Source organism: Cucurbita moschata, unplaced genomic scaffold (genome assembly GCF_002738365.1).
Source record: "Cucurbita moschata cultivar Rifu unplaced genomic scaffold, Cmos_1.0 Cmo_Scf00006, whole genome shotgun sequence".
NCBI classification, from domain to species: domain Eukaryota; kingdom Viridiplantae; phylum Streptophyta; class Magnoliopsida; order Cucurbitales; family Cucurbitaceae; genus Cucurbita; species Cucurbita moschata.
In genome coordinates, this window is record NW_019268522.1 from 2,864,815 (window position 1) to 2,884,353 (window position 19,539).

Here is a 19,539-nt window from a genome sequence, read left to right on the forward strand (position 1 = left end):
AAAAAAAAAAAGGGGGGGGGGGTGCGGGGTTGAAAAAATCCATGTTAACATTGGACATTAGCATCCTAAATCATAATTGGTATTAAAAAAACTCAAGTACTTAATTTATTTATTAATATTCAATCAGGTGTTTTTAAATTTATTTTGAAGCAACTTATTAAGCAAAATGTTGTTAAAATTAATTTAATTTTATACAATCAATTAATTTCTAAAAAAGACTAGATTTTTATAATAAGTAAATAAAAATAAAAATTTCATTTTATATTTCTCATTCCAACATCTAATACAATTATTATCTTCTTTCCAAATATCTTGTTCTCAAACTTCAAGAGAAACAAGAATTTCTCCTTCATTTTTATTAAGTTACGAGAAGAACATATAGTAATAACATCCTTCCCTTATAAAACTGCCAAAATGAATTATTAAAATGGCCATCCAGTTCCAACTACGAAGTTGTTCAGGTAATCAAAATAACGAAGGATTGATCAGTAGATCAACATGCATGCCTCTCCCACACTTTCCCTTGTACTTTTCAGTTTATTTTTTGTATTTAGGTTTTCTATTATACATCATGTATATTTTATTGCACTCGTGTCTCATCATTTGGAAGTTATTTTCTTTTCAGTCATTTTTCTTTTTACATTTCTTATTAGTCTATCTTCTATTTTTTTTCTTTCATTTTAACTTTCTGCTCTTGCGTTTATTGATTAATTTGCTATCTATGAATGATAGAATATTTTCAAAATAAGTTGGTCGACACTATACACTTCATGGAAATTCTTAGCCTAAAGGATAGCGTTGAGAAGGATACCTTCTTTCGCAAGCTCCCAATTCTAGCTGAACAACTTCCTCGTCAAATAGTACTGAAAAAGGTGACTTCCAAACTACAGTATTTGTTTTCTTGATGTGCATCGTAAGTATCTCATTCTTTTGTTATTTTACAGTTGCTTCCGTTATTAGCTTCTGCCCTTGAATTTGGTTCAGCTACTGCCCCTGCCTTGACAGCACTGTTAAAAATGGGTTCTTGGCTTTCAACTGAAGAATTCAATGCTAAGGTTAAACCAATGTTGAATTATTATTTCGTTTAAGTTTTTGTTTGTTGATCTCTTACTTTTATCTGTCATGGGTTTGATTCTGGTCTCTTACTTTTTGTTCACTCGGGTTTGGCCTCTATGGTGTTCAGGTTCTACCTACGATTGTGAAATTATTTGCTTCCAATGACCGAGCTATCAGAACTGGACTCTTACAACATATTGATCAATTTGGAGAATCATTGTCTTCCCAAATGGTTGATGAACAGGTATGACATCAGTGATAATTATTGCATCTACAGATAAGGAAACTAGTTTATGTTGTTGAGGAGAAAATGATGTTGGATGAGTATTAGATGATTTTTCCACTACCAATTGAAAATATATTAATTTACATTTGAGCTTGATTTCAAAAACAAAACTAAGATTCTGTATAGGGATGCAATCCTTTCTCTCTTTCTCTTTTTCTGAAAATTTGCTAGGCATGAGCAGAAGGCAGAAGAGTTTTTTACTATAAGGTGAATAGTTTTCCTATACATTTTGGATGCGATTGTTGTTGAAATTTCCTATCGACCTATTGTTAGTTCTTACTAAGAGTTTCGTAAGAACTTTTTACTTTTTATTTTAGTCAATTAGAGATCAGTCTTTTTTAAGTCCTTCGGACATGGAGGAAATTAAATCTGCTTCTTTTATATCTTTCGTATTTTCACGTTACTTTGTATCTCTATGCATACATGTATAGAATAACACACGATGGTGGGCACCTGCTCTCACACTATGAATGCTTCTTCAATGGGGGTTGATTAGATGCTTATGTGATGCAGGGAGGGAAATATTGTATTTTATATTTCTGAGTTTGGCTGGTTATGTTAATGGCATGGCATATTTCATCTGAAAATTTTACAATCTCACCTTGTTCTACTTAGGTCTATCCTCATGTTGCCAATGGGTTCAACGACACATCTGCTTTTCTTCGTGAATTAACTCTTAAATCCATGCTTGTTTTGGCTCCCAAGGTATGCATGTCATTTTTACTGTTCTTAATGTTTCCCAATAATATTTTAAAATGATAATAATTTCTTTTTTCTTTCGGTAAGGAACTTGAGACTTTAGAAATGAGCAATCAAACAAAAGAAACAACCTATGGCCACATGGACCTGATGTCTTTATACTAGGGACAAGGCTTCTCCTTCTTTTTAGGAATCACACTTGTATGAAGAAACAATGAAAGAATACAAGAACAAACAGGAAAACGAGTGAAACTAACATTAAAAGAGGCTTCAATTGAGCAAAGTAAGAAATAAAAGGTAATTACTAAAATCTTTGTACGCTGAGGCCTAAAGAGAGGTTTTAAACCTTAGAAGGGACCAAACTTCCACCCTCTCAGTTTCTAGTATAGCCCATAAAAGTTTGCTGCCAAACAACCATGCCTTTTCTTTTCGTAAGTCTCCCTCACCTAACACCAATTCCCCCACCTCATGTTACCTAACCATGTGACTCGGTGGAGCTCGACCATCTTCACGTAGCATAGACCAATGACACCCCACTTCTTCTTTGTTCTTCTCAATCAATTGTAAGGATTATTGCATCTAAGGAAATTAAGGACTTCACATCATTGAATCATTGAGAGACTGTTCCTTCACCCTTACCCTAAAATTTGACTCACTCTTGGCTGATCTCTTGTTTCATATCTCTCATTGACTTAGAAGACACTATCAAGAATGGACATAATGGATTTATGTGGTCGTTTTGTTGAACAACTTAGAAGACACTATCAAGAATGGACATAATGGATTTTTGTTTGAAGATTTAAAAAAAAAAAAATCTATGGCTTTGTGCTTGTCATTTTTCATTTTCTGTTGTCCTCATTTGCCCATGTGGTGGTGCATATCGACCTGCTTTTCAACTGCGACCTTCACATCAGATTTGATACTGGAATTCATGGGAAATTTCCCTACTGACATGTCTTCTCCCCTTACGGTTTAGATCAGATGAGAGGATTTTTATTTAATCAAGTTGTGAACCATTTACTAGTAGAAACTAGTATCTATATTACCTACCTAGCATACGGAAACCAACTATTTTACCCTCGAATGGCTTGCTTTTAACTAACTAATGTTACGGCCTACTAACCATTGTTCCTTTAATGGCTAGGTTACAACCTTCTAACTCCAAAATAACTAACATGTCCACCCACACATTTCATCCATCTATAATGTAATTACACCTATACATAGTGGTCTGAGTTTACCATAGCATGCACTTGGAACGCCCATGAGGTATTGTCAGGTGTGTTGAACGTTATTAGTTAACGGAGGTCAGTTGCTCCGCCCAATGCCAAAACAGTGAAAACGTACTGCTTTCTTCAGAAACATAAAACTTAATAATTAGATACCAAATGGCTCCTAAGTTTTTTTAAAGAAAGGCACCTGTGTTCTAATCTGAATTCTAGTTGAATTACTAAAAGTAGGGAAGAATGTTTGCTGCCGAATCCAGAAAATTTGAGGTCAGGGTATTTCTTGAGGACACTTATTGTTTTTCCATCATCTTGAATCGTTGGATGTGCGTTAATATTTTAGCTTATCTTTCTTTTTTAATGTTTTCATGATGGTTTCAATCAATAATTGTCTTATTTCTTGTTATTTATGGAGTTTTGAGATTATCTGAATTGGTATGGCAGCTTTCTCAACGGACTATTTCCGGGTCATTATTGAAGTACCTTTCAAAGTTACAGGTACTGCTTTAGCCATTTGTTGCTAGAATTGTTTTTTTCTTCCGCTATTCTGGTTGGTGTATGTGCAACTATCTATTTTCCTTGACGATCAGTCCCAAAGAACCCTTTACATTAAAATAGAAAATATAAATAAATCTCTTGGCAAAACACCACTAACTAACTGAATATCCTATACAGCTTTTCTATCTTTATCCTTGTCCTCACGGGACAGAATACTATTCTGTTTGTAACATATTTCTCTCAGCACACATAAACCGAGTTGGAGGTTTGACTTTCCTACCACTCCAGTATTGTTATTCTTTTGTATTATTAACTGAGAACGTTTCTGAGTAAATATAGGTTTTGGGTCTTCCTTTCCTTTTGTTTTATAAATTTCATACATCAATGAAATTGTTTCTTACAAAAATAATAAATTATTTACTGACAACATTTCTGAGTCCTACAGGTTGATGAAGAAGCAGCAATCCGAACAAATACGACCATATTACTTGGGAACATTGCAAGTTACTTGAATGAAGGGGTGGGTATCTCTGTAAAGCTGCTTGCTGATTCACTCAAAACCATCAGTCAACAATCTTGATGTACTTAATTTTTAGTGATATTTTCCTTTCTTACAGCTATGTTTGGTAATAGTACTAGTGTTTCTTGGTATTTAAAATGCATGCTCTCTTTGTCCTTTATTTCGGATCACTTTTCCTCTTGTTCTTTGTTATTTGATGATCATCTTGATATGATTTTGATTTTTCTATATTTCAACAATGCTCATGTTGTATCTTATTTTTTTTTAACATTTAAACGTATATTAGTCTTTTACTGGAATAGCATCTTTGCTTTGGGTATCTAGGAAGACTTAAGAGATTCATTTCATTCGCTTTTTCTAATCATAAGAAACTGGGATTCATGGTCATAAAGTTTGGGATATTCTGGTTTGGGCTTTATTTAATGCTGCCAGTTGTTTTTTAAATGTACAACTGATCCACTCTTCATAGTCGTATCATCATTTTACAGATGTTGTAATCCAGTGGTGAACGATTTTTTTTTTTTTTTTTTCTATTGAAATAAAATCTGATTGAGTTAAAATCTAAATGCAGACAAGGAAGAGAGTTTTAATTAATGCTTTCACTGTCCGTGCACTGCGTGATACATTTTCTCCAGCCCGTGGTGCAGGTATAAAATTTGTAGCCCGTTTTCTTCTCTTTTCTGTTTGCCATATTAGGTCCATCCAAGTGTCTCGGTTAAAGGACTTCCTTACATATTGTACTTTAATGTCTCAGAGATTTAGTGTTGACTGCCCAATAAATGACGTTATCATGACAGGCATCATGGCATTATGTGCTACAAGTGGATATTATGACAGTACAGAGATTGCAACCAGGATTCTTCCTAATGTTATTGTGCTTACCGTAGATCCTGACAGGTGTGTTATGATGTTCAACATTTTCAATACATTTTCTTATCCTCCCACCCCCACCAAAAAAAAAATAATAATAATAATAATGCACATCTCGCCATGCACTTGAAATATCCTGCTTTTTAACATGCCTTGTGTTGATTTTATCAACACTCTAGAATAATTCGGTGTTTTGCATTAAGAAGCCACAAACTTGGTTAGCTCATATACCTGTTGCTTGATGTGAATTAGGAGCTTGCATCGCGATATTTACAAACAATGATCTTATGTTACATAAATTATTTTCTTTTTCTTTCATTTTTTATATCGAAAGTTGAGCTTTCATTTTGAGCGATCAAAGAATATAAAGAACTATAAAAGGTCCAAACACAACTATAAAAAAAGGAGTTACAAAAAAGTTTTATCAACTAGTTCAGTGATGATTTTATATTTCTTTGGAAAATATTTTCCCCTTTCTGTCTTTTTATACATTATATAGCACGGCACAGCAGACACCTTATGTAGTGGAGAACATGAGAGACAGATGGCTCTTCTAATAAATTTTATTATTGGACTAGTACATATGGACCATTTCTACTTGTTTCTCAAAATTGGGGTTTTTGTTAATTTACTCTTTTTCCTTTGTATCTGGAATAAATCGTCTCATTTTGTTATTGACTTATAATTATACAAATCATTTCTGTATCCATTAATATGTTTCTTTTCATACTTCTCTGGTTGATAGTGATGTTCGATTGAAATCCTTTCAAGCAGTTGATCAGTTCTTACAGATATTAAAGCAAAACAATGAGGTGTGTTAAATACACATGTAGCTCAAGACCTCAAATCTTTGCTTTGTTAGTCTTTTAAAGTTTCTTGTTACTTAAGATTTTACATTCCTGGGCATATATAGTATGATACTGATAACTTCTTAGATATTCCGATACCAGTTGCCTTCATATATTTGCTCAATTATGTTTGGAAAACCAGTTGAGCTGCTGCTAGTGAGAGGGCTAGTGTTTTTTGTTTTCTTATAACCCAAAATATACTCTCTCTCCCTCTCTCTCTCTCTCACACACACACACACTCACAAATTCCTGTACATTTGCTGTCTTTGTAATTATTAGATGCAAGAATAAAAGTTTCTATTTAAGAAGAATACAGTGACACATAGATTGCCTATTCCTGGAAAAGGAAAAAAAAAATAGGACTCCGTGTTAGTCAAATACTGGTCAACTCTCTAATAATGGAATGTGTTTTGTTGACATGCCTCCTATGGTTTATTCTAGGAAATGTCGGGAGATACAGCTGCATTAGGTTTGAACATCCCGTCTCTACCAGGAAATGCTAGTTTGCTCGGGTTAGTTCGTTTGAATATTACAATTGAAAATAATTATAATCATTTGTCTCTGGATTTCTGATGTGGTGTGTAAAGCATACGGTCAAGTCACTTTTATGGTTTGTTTTTATGCTATTGTTGGATTTTCTGTTCAAAGTTTCTTGTATCTAATATGTTATTTAATGAAAACCTTTGGTTATGCATAGAAAACACCTTTTACTGATCTTGACTGTCTTATTGTGATTAGGATAATACACCACCTATGAGATTCCACATCAGTTGGGGAGGAGATCGAAACACCCTTTATAAGGGTGTGGAAACCTCTCCCTAGCAAACGCTTTTTAAAAATCTTAAGGGAAAGCCCGAAAAGGAATGTCCAAAGAGGACAATATCTGCTAGCAGTGGACTTGGGTCCTTACACCACTGAAGTGGTAATTAGTAACACCAGTGGTAATTAGTAACACTATTGAAGTAGATTGATGTTATCATTGTCACAGGTTTTTGCAATTTCAAATTATTGGCCATAGATACACCGTGAAATGTGTCATCTCTGCTCAAAATCTGACCCCACCAATCTATTATCCACCCTGATCTCGTATATGTATGCAGATGGGCGATGAGCTCCTTAACTCTCAAAGGAAAACCCTCTGAGCATGGTTCTAGCGCTCCTGTAAGCTCTAATGCACCTTTGGCTGCTACAAGCTCTGATTCCACATTAGGTACATTATATATCTTGAAACTTTTCTTTGAATTTATGCAAACGTCTTTAATATTCCTCAGCCATGCTAGTGTTTTTTCATGGTCGCTAGTGATGGATATGCCTCTCATATTTGTAATTTCTTTGAACTCTATGAGAAAGGGCGTACATCTATTTTGAAGTCATTTAGAATGGTGTTTTTTTTGTATTTTTTATAATGATAACATAGAAGGGTGCTTTCACTCCCCCATAAAATAGGAGACTTATGAGTGTATTTGTTGTAATTTCTCACGTTGGGAGGAGAACGAAACATCCTTTATAAGGGCTAGAAAACCTCTCCCTACAGACGACCTTGAGGCAAAGCCCGAAAGGGAAAGCCCAAAGAGGACAATGTCTGCTAACGGTGGAAAACATAACAAGGATGAGTACCGGTTTCGCCGTGTAACTCTGAAAGACGCGTTTTAAAGGCTTGAGGGGAAGCCCGAAGTGGAAAGCCTAAAGAGGACAATATCTGCTAGCAGTGGGCTTGGACAGTTATTAATTGTATTAAATTTTTTTGTTGATTTTATTTGCTTCCAGTTGAAAACGCTCCAACTACCTCACCTATAAGGGTAAGCTCAAGTTTCGATTTAACTGAACAACACGCAACTGAATCCCCTACATCGACTGATGGTTGGGGAGAAGTTGAAAATGGAATTCATGATGAAGATGAAAATGAGAAAGATGGGTGGGACGAGTTGGAACCGCTCGAGGAGTCTAAACCGTCTCCAGCTCTTGCCAACATTCAGGCTGCTCAAAAACGACCTGTATCTCAAATTGTGTTACAAACGAAACGACCAAGTAATGCCATTTTCATTCTTGCTTTCTAGATCATGGCTCGACTTCATAATAAAAACTTATTTCGGTTCATTCAGGTTCAAGTTCAGGTTCAAGAAGTACACCCAGGCCAGCTAAAGAAGACGACGATCTGTGGGGTTCCATAGCTGCCCCTGCTCCAAGAACTGGTTCAAAATCATTGAAAGTAAAAGCAAGCACAACTATTGACGACGATGATCCTTGGGCTGCCATCGCCGCTCCCGCACCAACGACTCGAGCTAAGCCATTGTCAGCTGGTAGGGGAAGAGGAAACAAACCCGCTGCTCCAAAACTAGGCGCACAACGGATAAACCGAACATCGTCGACAGGTATGTGATTACATATAGTACAAATCAAAAAAGGAAAAAAAAAAGATTTCAAGATTCAAATTGCCTGCAAATTGGTCAATCCCCTCCATGAGCTGTTTCATCATAGTTTGATATGCAATAGCATTCTTTATAGTGCAGCTTTCTTTTTCCTTGTCCAAGGAATATAATTTTGACATTTTCAAGATGTAATAAATTTTATTATTCTTTTTATTAGATTGTTGTAATAAATCTTTCATTTCATACAAATATATACTCAAAATAGATCAAATAAGCAATGAAATTAGATTTGTCTCAACTATAGTTCAACTTTTGATTTATGTGTAAGCTCGAGGCATGAATACTTAGCCGAAGGTCGAAACGATACCAATCCGGAAGTGTATTAGTATGAGGACCAAAATAGTAGTCGGAGAGTCTTAATATTAAGGGTTCTTCTGTTTGAAAAAAAAAATTAATACGAACAATTAGATCGAGTCTCTCTTCTATAATATATATCAATCATTTTTGCGTTGGAAACCTAAAAGAAGATATGCATCTTTAAAACCAAATCTTATGAATTAAATGGGGATAAGTTGCGAATCTACAACTCACGGGATGAATAAAATTTATAGTGAGGGTTCAAGCCCCTCGATCCTCAAGATCTCAAAAATGCTTGTTGACCTCCTTAATATTTATCACGTTTATTTATTTATTTGTTTTCGATTCTTTTATGAACGAGAATTTGATTTAAGGAATCTCCTATTATTAACAATATCTTTGAGTAATCTTAACGATCGATTCAAACTATTTAAACATTAAATTTATATAATTTATTTTCAAAAGTTAAATTATTGCTTGATTTAGAGTGCTTTTAAACTTTTAAAAAAAATCTGATTTAACACAAAAATAAATTTAAAAAAAAAAATCACAAATTTTAATTTTTGCAATATTATCACTATTGTTAAATGATTTGACACGTGTCTAATATTTTAAACATAAGTGATGTGTCATGTGTCTTGCTTCGTGAATCACGACGCTCTTTCTTTATACATTTATTTAAAATTATTTCTTTTATTTATTCATTTTTAAAGCAATTTTTGCCTATTTTTTTATTCATGGAATAATAAATATGGGCAGGGAAAACATTTATTATAATAAATAAATAAATAAAATAAAATCAAAGAGGACAGAAATTTATTGAGTGTTGCTTATTTTTCTATTTATTGTCTGCTTAGATTGGTCTTTAGCTGATGATCAGTCGTTGATCTTTCTTGAACGATTATCGTAATCTTGAAGTCTTGTGATCTTTAGAGCATCTTTGATTTTTTATTTTTAATTGTTTGAAGATTCTAAATTCCTTTGCTTTTGATTCTTCGTTGAATGTGTTCGGGTTAAATTAATTTCCGTTTAGTTTTAATAGACTTCATGTCTTTTACTTTAATTTAGAATCGGTGTAAATCTGTAATAGGAACTCTATTTATTTTGACTTATTCTTTCGAATAAGATGTTTAAGGATAACATGAACAACAGGGGAGCTAGCCATAGCGGGCTACGAACTTTAAAACAAAAGATGAACAATAACCATGAGATCCCACCTCGGTTGGAGAAGGGAATGAAACATTCTATTCTTTTATAAAGATGTGAAACCTCTCCCTAACAGACGCGTTTGGGAAGCTCGAAAGGAAAAGCCTAAAGAGGACAATATTTACTAGCGGTGGGCTTGGACCGTTACAATTGGTATTAGAGTCAGTCATCAGGTGATGTGCCAGCAAGGACACTAGCCCCCCAAGGAGATAGGGGTGGTGTACCAACAAGGACACTGGCCCCCAAGGAAATGGGGGTGGTGTGCCAACGAGGATACTGGACCCTCAAGGAGATGGATTGTTGTGTCAGCGAGAACACTGAGCCCCCAAGGAAATAGGGGTGGTGCGCCAGTGAGGACACTAGCCCCCAAGGAGATGGGGTGGTGTGCCAGCGAGGACACTGGCCCCAAGGAGATGGATTGTGAAATCCCACGTCGGTTTTAGAGGGGAACAAAACATTCCTTATAAGAGTGAGGAAACCACTATCTAGCAGATGCGTTTTAAAATCGTGATGCTGATGGCGTAAATAAGCCGTAGGCTCCATAACCTAACATCGTAATGGTCAAAAGCAGACCATAATTGCTAGAAGTGGGTTTGAGCTGTTACAATAACTCCAGTCGACTAAGTTATAAATAAGCAGCATGCTCGATAGCCTATTGACTGAGTTATAAATGAGCAACAGGCTCTATAGTCTAACGTCGGTCAAAATCTATCCGACTAGGTTCAATCGTAGTCGGGGGTGCCTATTTCAATTCATTGTTGCCTCATGACTTCAAATCGAGTGGCATGGGTCGACACATCTCAACTAAAACGATTCTTCGCCAAATATAGAATTAAGGATAAGAATCGCTGAAAGCAACTCTTCAATGCAAAACGCCATTTCTATAAATTACATCGACTGTGTGCGAGAGCAATGGTTAGTGGCTGCGGCCATTTTTGGAGCTTATATCAATTTTAATGGCTTCTCTCTGGAACCCACCTGTTGCTTCCTTCTCCCCAGTCAGACCCACCTTGAATCCATCAAAAATGGCGTCCAATTTCAACCATACCCTTCGTCGCAGAGGCAACGATGCTGGCATTGGCGATGGCAAAGGCGTCTCGTCTTCTCTTTCGATGGCGGCTGGTTGGAGCTCTGATGGTGGCGATAAGAGCACTAGGAAGCTTCCTGTTCTGCTGTTTGATATCATGGGTACCATTGTTCGTGATCCATTCTATGAAGATGTTCCCGCCTTTTTCAGGTGATTTGACTTTTTGTTTTGATTTTTAGTGTGAATTGTGTTGTATAGTTTATGGGAAGATCTGGCATCTGGATGAATGAAAACAGGGGAGAAGATTTATGGTTTGTTAATCCCATGGCCACAGTGCATTTAACATGTTTGCTTAAATGACTGATGGAATTCTCCTTTTGTGTTCATATTGTACACTTGGCTTGTATTAATCATAGAACTTGTAATGTTATAATGGCTAGTCAATTCGAGCGTAGCTCAATGGATATAGGGGCTAGTCAATTCGAGCGTAGCTCAATGGATATAGGGGCTAGCCAATTCGAGCGTAGCTCAATGGATATAGGGGCTAGCCAATTCGAGCGTAGCTCAATGGATATAGGGGCTAGCCAATTCGAACATAGCTCAATAGATAAGCAGCTAGCCAATTCGAGCATAGCTCAATAGATAAGCAGCTAGCCAATTCGAGCATAGCTCAATAGATAAGCAGCTAGCCAATTCGAGCATAGCTCAATAGATAAGCAGCTAGCCAATTCGAGCATAGCTTAATGGATATAGCAGCTAGCCATTTCGATCATAGCTCAATGGATAAGCAGCTAGTTAATTTGATCATAGCTAATTCGAGCATTGTTCGATGATAAGCGGCTAGCCAATTCGAACATAGCTCAATGGATATAGGGGCTAGTCAATTCAAGCATAGTTCAATGGATGTAGGAGCTAGTCAATTGGAGCATAGCTCAATGGATAAGCGGCTAGCCAATTGGAGCATAGCTCAATAGATAAGCGGCAATTGCCGATTTGATGGTTCGATACACTAATGGTCGATGATTCGATAATCCGCCTGCAATTGTTGACTTGACAAAGGGAATCATAATATATAGGTTTGAACTTCCCGTTTCTCAACTGGAATCATAATTATAGCTTCTACCTGTTTTGTGCAAAAGGGGAACAACTTTTTTTTTTCCTGTTAACTTCTCTTTCATGTTTCATTTGTTTGAACTTTCACATTATTGTTGGCCTTTTAAGGTTCTTTTTCAACGCCATAAATAGACATTCGTGTTGTTGATTTAGTACGAAGATTTTGGATATTATAATGAAAGTTGCATTGTTATAAAACATGAACTAGTGTTTAGATTTTTCAAGTAGTCTTGATCAAACTACTATGAGTTTTTTTTTACTCTTGATCTTAATCATCAAGGTAATCCGTTCCTAAACATTCCCTTGGATTGATTCCTTACCGTTTTTTGGAGTTCTTAGATAGTTTAGATCTAAAGGTCTTGTTCTTAAGAAAACGAACCGTGAAATAAAGTAAGTCGTAGTTTTCACTAGTATGCAGGCTCTTTGTTTTTGCGAAATTTAGTACTTATTATGATGCCTTAACTAATTGGATCTGAATTCACTGCTCAGAATGCCCATGGAGGAACTACTTGAACTCAAACACCCAACCGTGTGGCTAGAATTTGAGAAGGGTTTGATTGATGAGGTATGTCTACCTTCTTATTAGCCTATGTTTCCATTTAGGAGTGATATAAGGAACCTTTAAGGTGGTTTATATAGCAATAATGAGAATACAAAGAGAAGTTGGAAATAAAAAAACAATAATAATAAAGGAAAGAGATATTATGTGAGATCCCACATTGGTCGGGGAGGAGAATGAAGTACCCTTTTATAAGGGTGTGGAAACCTCTCCCTAGCAGACGCGTTTTAGAAACTTTGAGGGGATACCCGAAAAGGAAAGCCCAAAGAAGACAATATCTGTTAGCGATGGATTTGGGCCATTACAAATGGTATCAGAACTAGACACCGGGCGATGTGTCAGCGATGAGGCTAAGCCTCGAAGGGGGTGGACACGAAAAGGTGTGCCAGCAAGGACGCTGGGTCTTGAAAGGGGTGGATTGGGGGGGTCCCACATCGATTGGAGAAGAGAACGAGTACCAGCGAGGACGCTGGGCCCTGAAGAGGGGTGGATTGTGAGATCCTACATTGGTTGGAGAGGAGAACGAAACACTCTTTATAAGGGTGTGGAAACCTCTTCCTAGCAGACGTGCTTTAAAAACCTTGAGCGAAAGCCCAAAAAGGACAATATCTGTTAGCGATGGGTTTGGGCCATTACAAATGGTATCAGAACTAGACACGGGGCGATATGTCAGTGATGATGCTAAGCCTCGAAGGGGGGTGGACACAAGAAGGTGTGCCAGCAAAGACGTTGGGTCTCGAAAGGGGGTGGATTGGGGGGGTCCCATATTGATTAGAGAAGAGAACGAGTGCCAGCGAGTACGCTAGGCCCTGAAGAGGGGTGGATTGTGAGATCCCACATCGGTTGGAGAGGAGAACGAAACACTCTTTATAAGGGTATGGAAACCTCTCCCTAGCATATGCGTTTTTAAAACCTTGAGGGGAAGTCTGAAAGGGAAAGCCCAAAGAGAACAATATTTGTTAATGGTGGGTTTGGACCGTTGGACTCATTTCAGCTAGGTTCCTAAGACCTACATCCTGGAGGGAGAGACTACCATTGTGAATTTGCCATATTTTCATAAGCTCTCGCCCTCTGAGGAGCGGCATTCTAATTCCTTGTGATGTCTCACATTGGTCGGGAGGAGAACAAACCACCATCTATAATGGTGTGGAAACCTTCTCCTAGTAGACGCGTTTTAAAGCCTTGAGGGGAAGCCCGGAAGGGAAAGCTCAAAGAGGAAAATATCTGCTAGCGGTGGATCTGGATCGTTACATTCCTGATGGGCTTGAATGCCACCATTGCTTTCTCTTCCCTTTATTTCTTCTTCGAGTTTTTCCTGTATTTGCTTCTGTCCCTTCTAAAACAAATTTGACCTCTCGTGATCATTGAAGTTCTTTATAGTTCACTCAACTCAACTGATTGGTTAAAATAATGAAGGGGATACGATATATTTGAACACTTTATTTGCTTGTTCTTAATGTCTGACTTATACTTCTAAAAATTGTTGTTTTCTTCAAGGCAGAGCTGGAAAAAAAATTCTTTAAAGATGGGCGAGCTGTTGATTTTGAAGGTTTGATGGGTTCTCTTCCTGTTTTTCTTTTTTAATTCCTTTTTGTTTCCAATTTTATGTCATTCTCAAAGAATAGAAATTACTTTAGAAAGTGTGAATCACACCTCGGTGGGAGAGGGGAACGAAACATTCCTTACAAGGGTGTGGAAACCTCTCCCTAATAGACGCGTTTTAAAAACCTTGAGGGGAAGCCCGAAAGGGAAAGCCCAAAGAAGACAATATCTACTAGCGGTGGGCTTGGGCCGTTAGAAATAGTATCAGAGCCAGACATCAAACGGTGTGCCAGCGAAGACGTTGAACCCCCAAGGGGGGGTAGATTGTGAAATCCCATATCGGTTGGAGGGAACGAAGCATTTCTTATGAAGGTGTGGAAACCTCTCCCTAACAAATGCGTTTTAAAAACCATGCGGGGAAACCCGAAAGAGAAAGTCCAAAGAGGACAATATTTGCTAGCGGTGGGCTTGGGCCGTTACAAACGGTATCAAAGCCAGACACTGGGCAGTGTGCTAGCGAGGGTGAATTGTGAAATTCCACATCAGTTGGAGAGGAAACGAAACATTCCTTATAGGGTGTGAAAACCTCTCCCTAACAGACACGTTTTAAAAACCTTGAGGGGAAGCCCAAAAGGAAAAGCTCAAAGAGGACAATATCTGTTAGCGGTGGGCTTGGGCCGTTATATCGGACTTTTTCTATGTAAATGAAAACATGTGTGTATATCCATGCATGATATCACTATACTCTTGCATAAAAATGACAATGTTGATTAGAATGATTGGTAATGCTTCTTAAACTGATTTACCACAACTTTTAGATTCTTTGAACACGGATTGTCCAATTCAATACTTCGTTTCTGAGGCTTTATCAAATCTTTTTTAAGGTTGAACTTATAGGCTACTGCTAGCAGATATTGTCCTTCTTTTGGCTTTTCCTTTCGAGTTTTTCCTTTTTACAACGTGTCTACTAGGGAGAGGTTTCCACACCCTTTATTAAGGGTGATTTGTTCTTCTCTCCAACCGACGTGGGATCTCACAATCCACCCTCCTTTCGGGTTTTTCTTTTTTACAACGTGTCTACTAGGGAGAGGTTTCCACACCCTTTATTAAGGGTGTTTCGTTCTTCTCTCCAACCGATGTGGGATCTCACAATCCACCCTCCTTTGAGGCCCAGCGTTCTTGCTGGCACACCGCCTCATGTCCACCTCTTTGGGTTATTACATTCTCTTCTTTATCATTATTTATAATGTAAATATTAGCCGGTGTACCGTGTGTTCTTCCGCTTTTAGCTTCAATTAACATCATTTTATCTACCGTGTGTTCTTCCTCTTTTAGCTTCAATTAACATCATTTTATCTATCTTTCCAGGCCTCAAAAACTGTATGATAAGTGGTTACTCCTACCTAGAAGGCATTGAAGAATTGCTAAATGCACTAAAAGAGAAAAACTATGAAATGCATGCCTTCACAAACTATCCTATTTGGTTCGTGAGAAAAGAATCTTCGCATGCCATTTCTTGCGATTAAACGTGTCATTAACTTCTGTGATTTCATTTGGCAGGTACGAAATGATCGAGGAGAAGTTGAAAATCTCGAGATATCTATCGTGGACGTTCTGCTCTTGTAAAAACGGTAACGCTCAAGTTCTTAAAGGCTTTCCTTTTCTTTAAGTTCTCCTCCCTTGCCTTGCCTTGCCTTCTGTTCATTGTCTCACAACTGTGATATAAGCTATGGGGGATTGCTTCATTACCATTCCACTATATTTATCATCACCGTTAAACCATCCTTTTCTCTTTTCTTTCTTTTGTTTATTGCAAAGAAACACAAGTTTTCATATTTAAGAAGTTACAAATGCTAACTACAACGGTCGAAGCCCACCGCTAACAGATATTGTCTTCATCTGTTTGTTAAAATGCCTCACCTAGACCTGCACTTGGTTTCTTCATCTTCAACCCAATGGATGGAGGCTGTTGTGGTTGAACCGTGCCACCCTGACGACCTTTGCTACCTTCTTACAACTCTCAATCCCTCAACAGACTATAAAAGCACAAACCAACGTACCCACTTTGTGAGAATCCCACATTGGTTGGGGAGGAGAACGAAACACCCTTTATAAGGGTGTGGAAACCTTTCCCTAGTAGACGCGTTTTAAAACCTTGAGGGGAAGCTCAAAGAGGACAATATCTGCTAGTGGTGGACTTGGACCGTTACAAATGGTATCAGAGCCAAACACCGGACGATGTGCCAGCGAGGAGGCTGTTCCCCAAAGGGGGTAGACACGAGGCGTTGTGCTAGTAAGGACGCTGGACCCTGAAGGGGGGTGGATTTGGTGGGGGTCTCACATTTATTGGAGAAAAGAACTCGTGCCAGCGAGGACGCTGGGCCCCGAAGGGGGGTGGATAGTGAGAACCCCACATTGGTTGGGGAGGGAACGAAACACCCTTTATAAGGGTGTGGACACCTTTCCCTAGCAAACGCGTTTTAAAGCCTTGAGGAGAAGCCCGAAAGGGAAAGCCCAAAGAGGACAATATCTGCTAGTGGTGGACTTGGGGCGTTACACACTTACTCTTTCTAACATAAGCGTTCACGACTGGGGTATCACAAAGATTTGATTGCTTCTTAACAACTAAGTAAAAATAAACTGAAAAATGTTTAGCGTCTCTTTCTTCTGTGTTCTTTTCTTCCATCCTGTCGTTTTTCAGATATCAGGAAAGTAGCGAAGTTGATATGCCATTGCCTTATAAATTATATTGAATCCTGTTTTTCATATGTTATAGGAAAGAGGAAGCCGGATCCTGATTTCTACTTGGAAGCCCTCAGACATCTTGAAGTTGAGCCAGCTAGCTGTATTTTCATTGATGACAGGTTTGACTTATTTAATGTAAAGAAATTGAAATGGAATTATGATCGGAAGCCTCTATACATTTTAACAATTTGTTCTTATTATATTGATATCAAGTAATATATGAGAAATCTATCCCATATGCATAAGGCCACTTTCCTGTTCTGTCGTTGAATGTTGACGTAGTAGGTGTGAGATCTCACGTTGGCTGGAGTGGAAAACGAAACATTTCTTATAAGGGTGTGGAAAGCTCTCCCTAGTAGACGCGTTTTAAAACCTTGAGGGAAAGCTTAGAAGGGAAAGTTCAAAAAGGACAATGTCTGCTAGAGGTGGGCTTGGGCTATTACAAATGGTATCAGAGCCAGACATCGGGCAGTGTGTAAGTGAGGACGTTGGACCCCCAAGGAGGGGTGGATTGTGAGATCCCACATTAGTTGGAGAGGAGAACGAAACATTTCTTATAAGAGTGTGGAAACCTCTCCCTAGTAGACACATTTGAAAACCTTGAGGGAAAGCCCAAAGAAGACAATATTTACTAGTAGTAGGCTTGGGCTGTTACAAATGGTTATCCAGAGCCAGACACCAGGTGGTGTGTCAACAAGGACGTTGGGTTCCCGAGGAGAGGTGGATTGTGAGATCCCACATTGGTTGGAGAGGAGAACAAAACATTTCTTATAAGGGTGTGGAAACCTCTCCCTAGTAGACATGTTTTAAAACCTTGAGGGAAAGCCCAGAAGGGAAAGTTCAAAAAGGACAATATCTGCTAAAGGTGGGCTTGGGCGGTTACAAATGGTATCAGAGCCAGACATCGGGCAGTGTGTCAGTGAGGATGTTGGGCCACCAAAGAGGGGTGGATTGTAAGATCCCACATTGGTTAGAGAGGAGAACAAAACATTTCTTATAAAGGTGTGGAAACTCCCCTTAGTAGCGCATCTTAAACCTTGAGGGAAAGCCCAAAGAAGACAATATTTGCTAGCGTTGGGCTTGGGTTGTTACAAATGGTTATCCAGAGCCAGACACCAGGCGGTGTGTCAACAAGGACGTTGGGTTCCCGAGGATAAATGGATTGTAAGATCCCACATTGGTTGGAGAGGAGAACGAAACATTCCTTATAAGAGTGTGGAAGCCCCTCCCTAGTAGACGCGTTTGAAAATCTTAAGGGGAAACTCGGAAGGAAAAAGCCCAAAGAGGACAATATCTGCTAGCAGTGGACTTGAACTGTTACAGCAGAGTAGTTCATGAAAGAAACGAAAAAATTTAGGCCGATATATTTTATATCTAAACATGACAAGTGGGAAAAACTAGGGTTTGGTCCTTGGGTAGCTTAGCTGAAATTTGGACGTCTAGTTCAACTGGTTCCTTGGGTTAAACTATTGATAAAAGGTTAAACTAGCGGTAGCTTTTGGGTCGAGTGGTGATCTAGCATGATATTAGAGCTGAAGATCCGATGTTCGAACTCCTGTAATCTCATTTATCTTGATTTCCACTTGTTTGACCTTTTATAAATTTTCTAGTCCACGAGTGAGGGAGAAAATCTATCCTAACCCGTCAACTTAAATTTTTGGGTTGAACGGTGATCTAGCACCTTTCGTTTGTTATCGAATGGAGATTTAAAAAACGATACAAACTGCTTTTCATTCTATTGTGCACAAATAGAAGTGAGAATTTAATGTTCTAAACCAAATGGTTATCGAATGAGACCCCTTTCTCATTACAAGTTTACTTGCAGAAAGAAAAACGTAGAAGCAGCGAAAGAAGTCGGCATTGTAGGCTTACATTTCAGAAGTGCAGATCTACTACTACAGGACCTCTGTCGTCTGGGACTCGATATTTCACCCGATATTCATCACCTGAACTCGGCAGCGTCAACATGAACATACCGAACACGTTGCTGAGGTTTGTTCTGTTTCTTTTTCTTGATTTGGAAATGAAAAATGAACTCATCTTTACTATGATTCAATTGATTTTCATAATGGCATGCTGTGTTGAGATTGTTCTAGCTGTGGATTCTTTTGTGGGATTCTGTTTACTGTTCATAATGTTCAAAACATTCATCTGTAATCCATACAATTATGAGCAAATCAATACTCATCTGTTCTTCATTATGTTTTCTTTATGATCGGAAGAAAGGACATGAATATGGAAGCAAGATCAACACTGTCTCTTAAGAATATTACTATGTTTTTTTTTAAGATTTTGTCTACGGATCGTTTGATTTAAGATTTTGTGGATGTTTAAGAATAAAATGTCTGAAAATCCAAGATAATTGTGTTGGATTGTGTACGAGATCTCACAATCCACTCTCGGGCCAGCGTCCTTGCTAGCACACTGTCTGATATTTGGCTCAGATACCATTTTTTGTCGCCTTTATAGTTTTAAAATGTGTCTGCTAGGAAGAGATTTACACACCGTTCTAAAGAATATTTCGTTCCCCTATCCAACCGATATGGGATCTCACTCGTTCCCCTATCCAACCAATATGGGATCTCACATGCACGATCGTTGTAGTATGTACAATGAGC

At 38.0% G+C, this 19,539-nt stretch overlaps 2 protein-coding genes across 4 annotated transcripts in view; both read left to right on the top strand.

Moving 5' to 3' along the window:
- LOC111444185 (probable inactive serine/threonine-protein kinase scy1) overlaps positions 1-8,634 on the top strand; it is an 18,334-nt gene extending 9,700 nt beyond the window's left edge. For 2 of the 3 annotated variants that reach the window (XM_023082178.1, XM_023082179.1), the window contains exons 10-22: positions 733-872; positions 945-1,055; positions 1,184-1,300; positions 1,958-2,047; positions 3,712-3,765; positions 4,211-4,285; positions 4,857-4,932; positions 5,083-5,182; positions 5,901-5,967; positions 6,445-6,515; positions 7,104-7,213; positions 7,771-8,031; positions 8,097-8,634. In XM_023082178.1, coding sequence (XP_022937946.1) covers positions 733-872; positions 945-1,055; positions 1,184-1,300; positions 1,958-2,047; positions 3,712-3,765; positions 4,211-4,285; positions 4,857-4,932; positions 5,083-5,182; positions 5,901-5,967; positions 6,445-6,515; positions 7,104-7,213; positions 7,771-8,031; positions 8,097-8,383 — 1,559 coding nt within the window. In that variant the 3' untranslated portion in view covers positions 8,384-8,634. The remainder of the gene's footprint in view (positions 1-732; positions 873-944; positions 1,056-1,183; positions 1,301-1,957; positions 2,048-3,711; positions 3,766-4,210; positions 4,286-4,856; positions 4,933-5,082; positions 5,183-5,900; positions 5,968-6,444; positions 6,516-7,103; positions 7,214-7,770; positions 8,032-8,096) is intronic. The other variant, XM_023082180.1, reaches the window with a different exon arrangement.
- Positions 8,635-10,703: 2,069 nt separating this feature from the next.
- LOC111443987 (flavin mononucleotide hydrolase 1, chloroplatic) lies at positions 10,704-19,016 on the top strand. Its single transcript, XM_023081876.1, is given in 7 exon segments — positions 10,704-11,172; positions 12,565-12,640; positions 14,132-14,183; positions 15,545-15,669; positions 15,672-15,807; positions 16,953-17,040; positions 18,747-19,016. Coding segments are annotated over 7 exon segments (903 nt in total). The 5' UTR covers positions 10,704-10,891; the 3' UTR covers positions 18,892-19,016.
- The last annotated feature ends 523 nt before the right edge of the window (positions 19,017-19,539 follow it).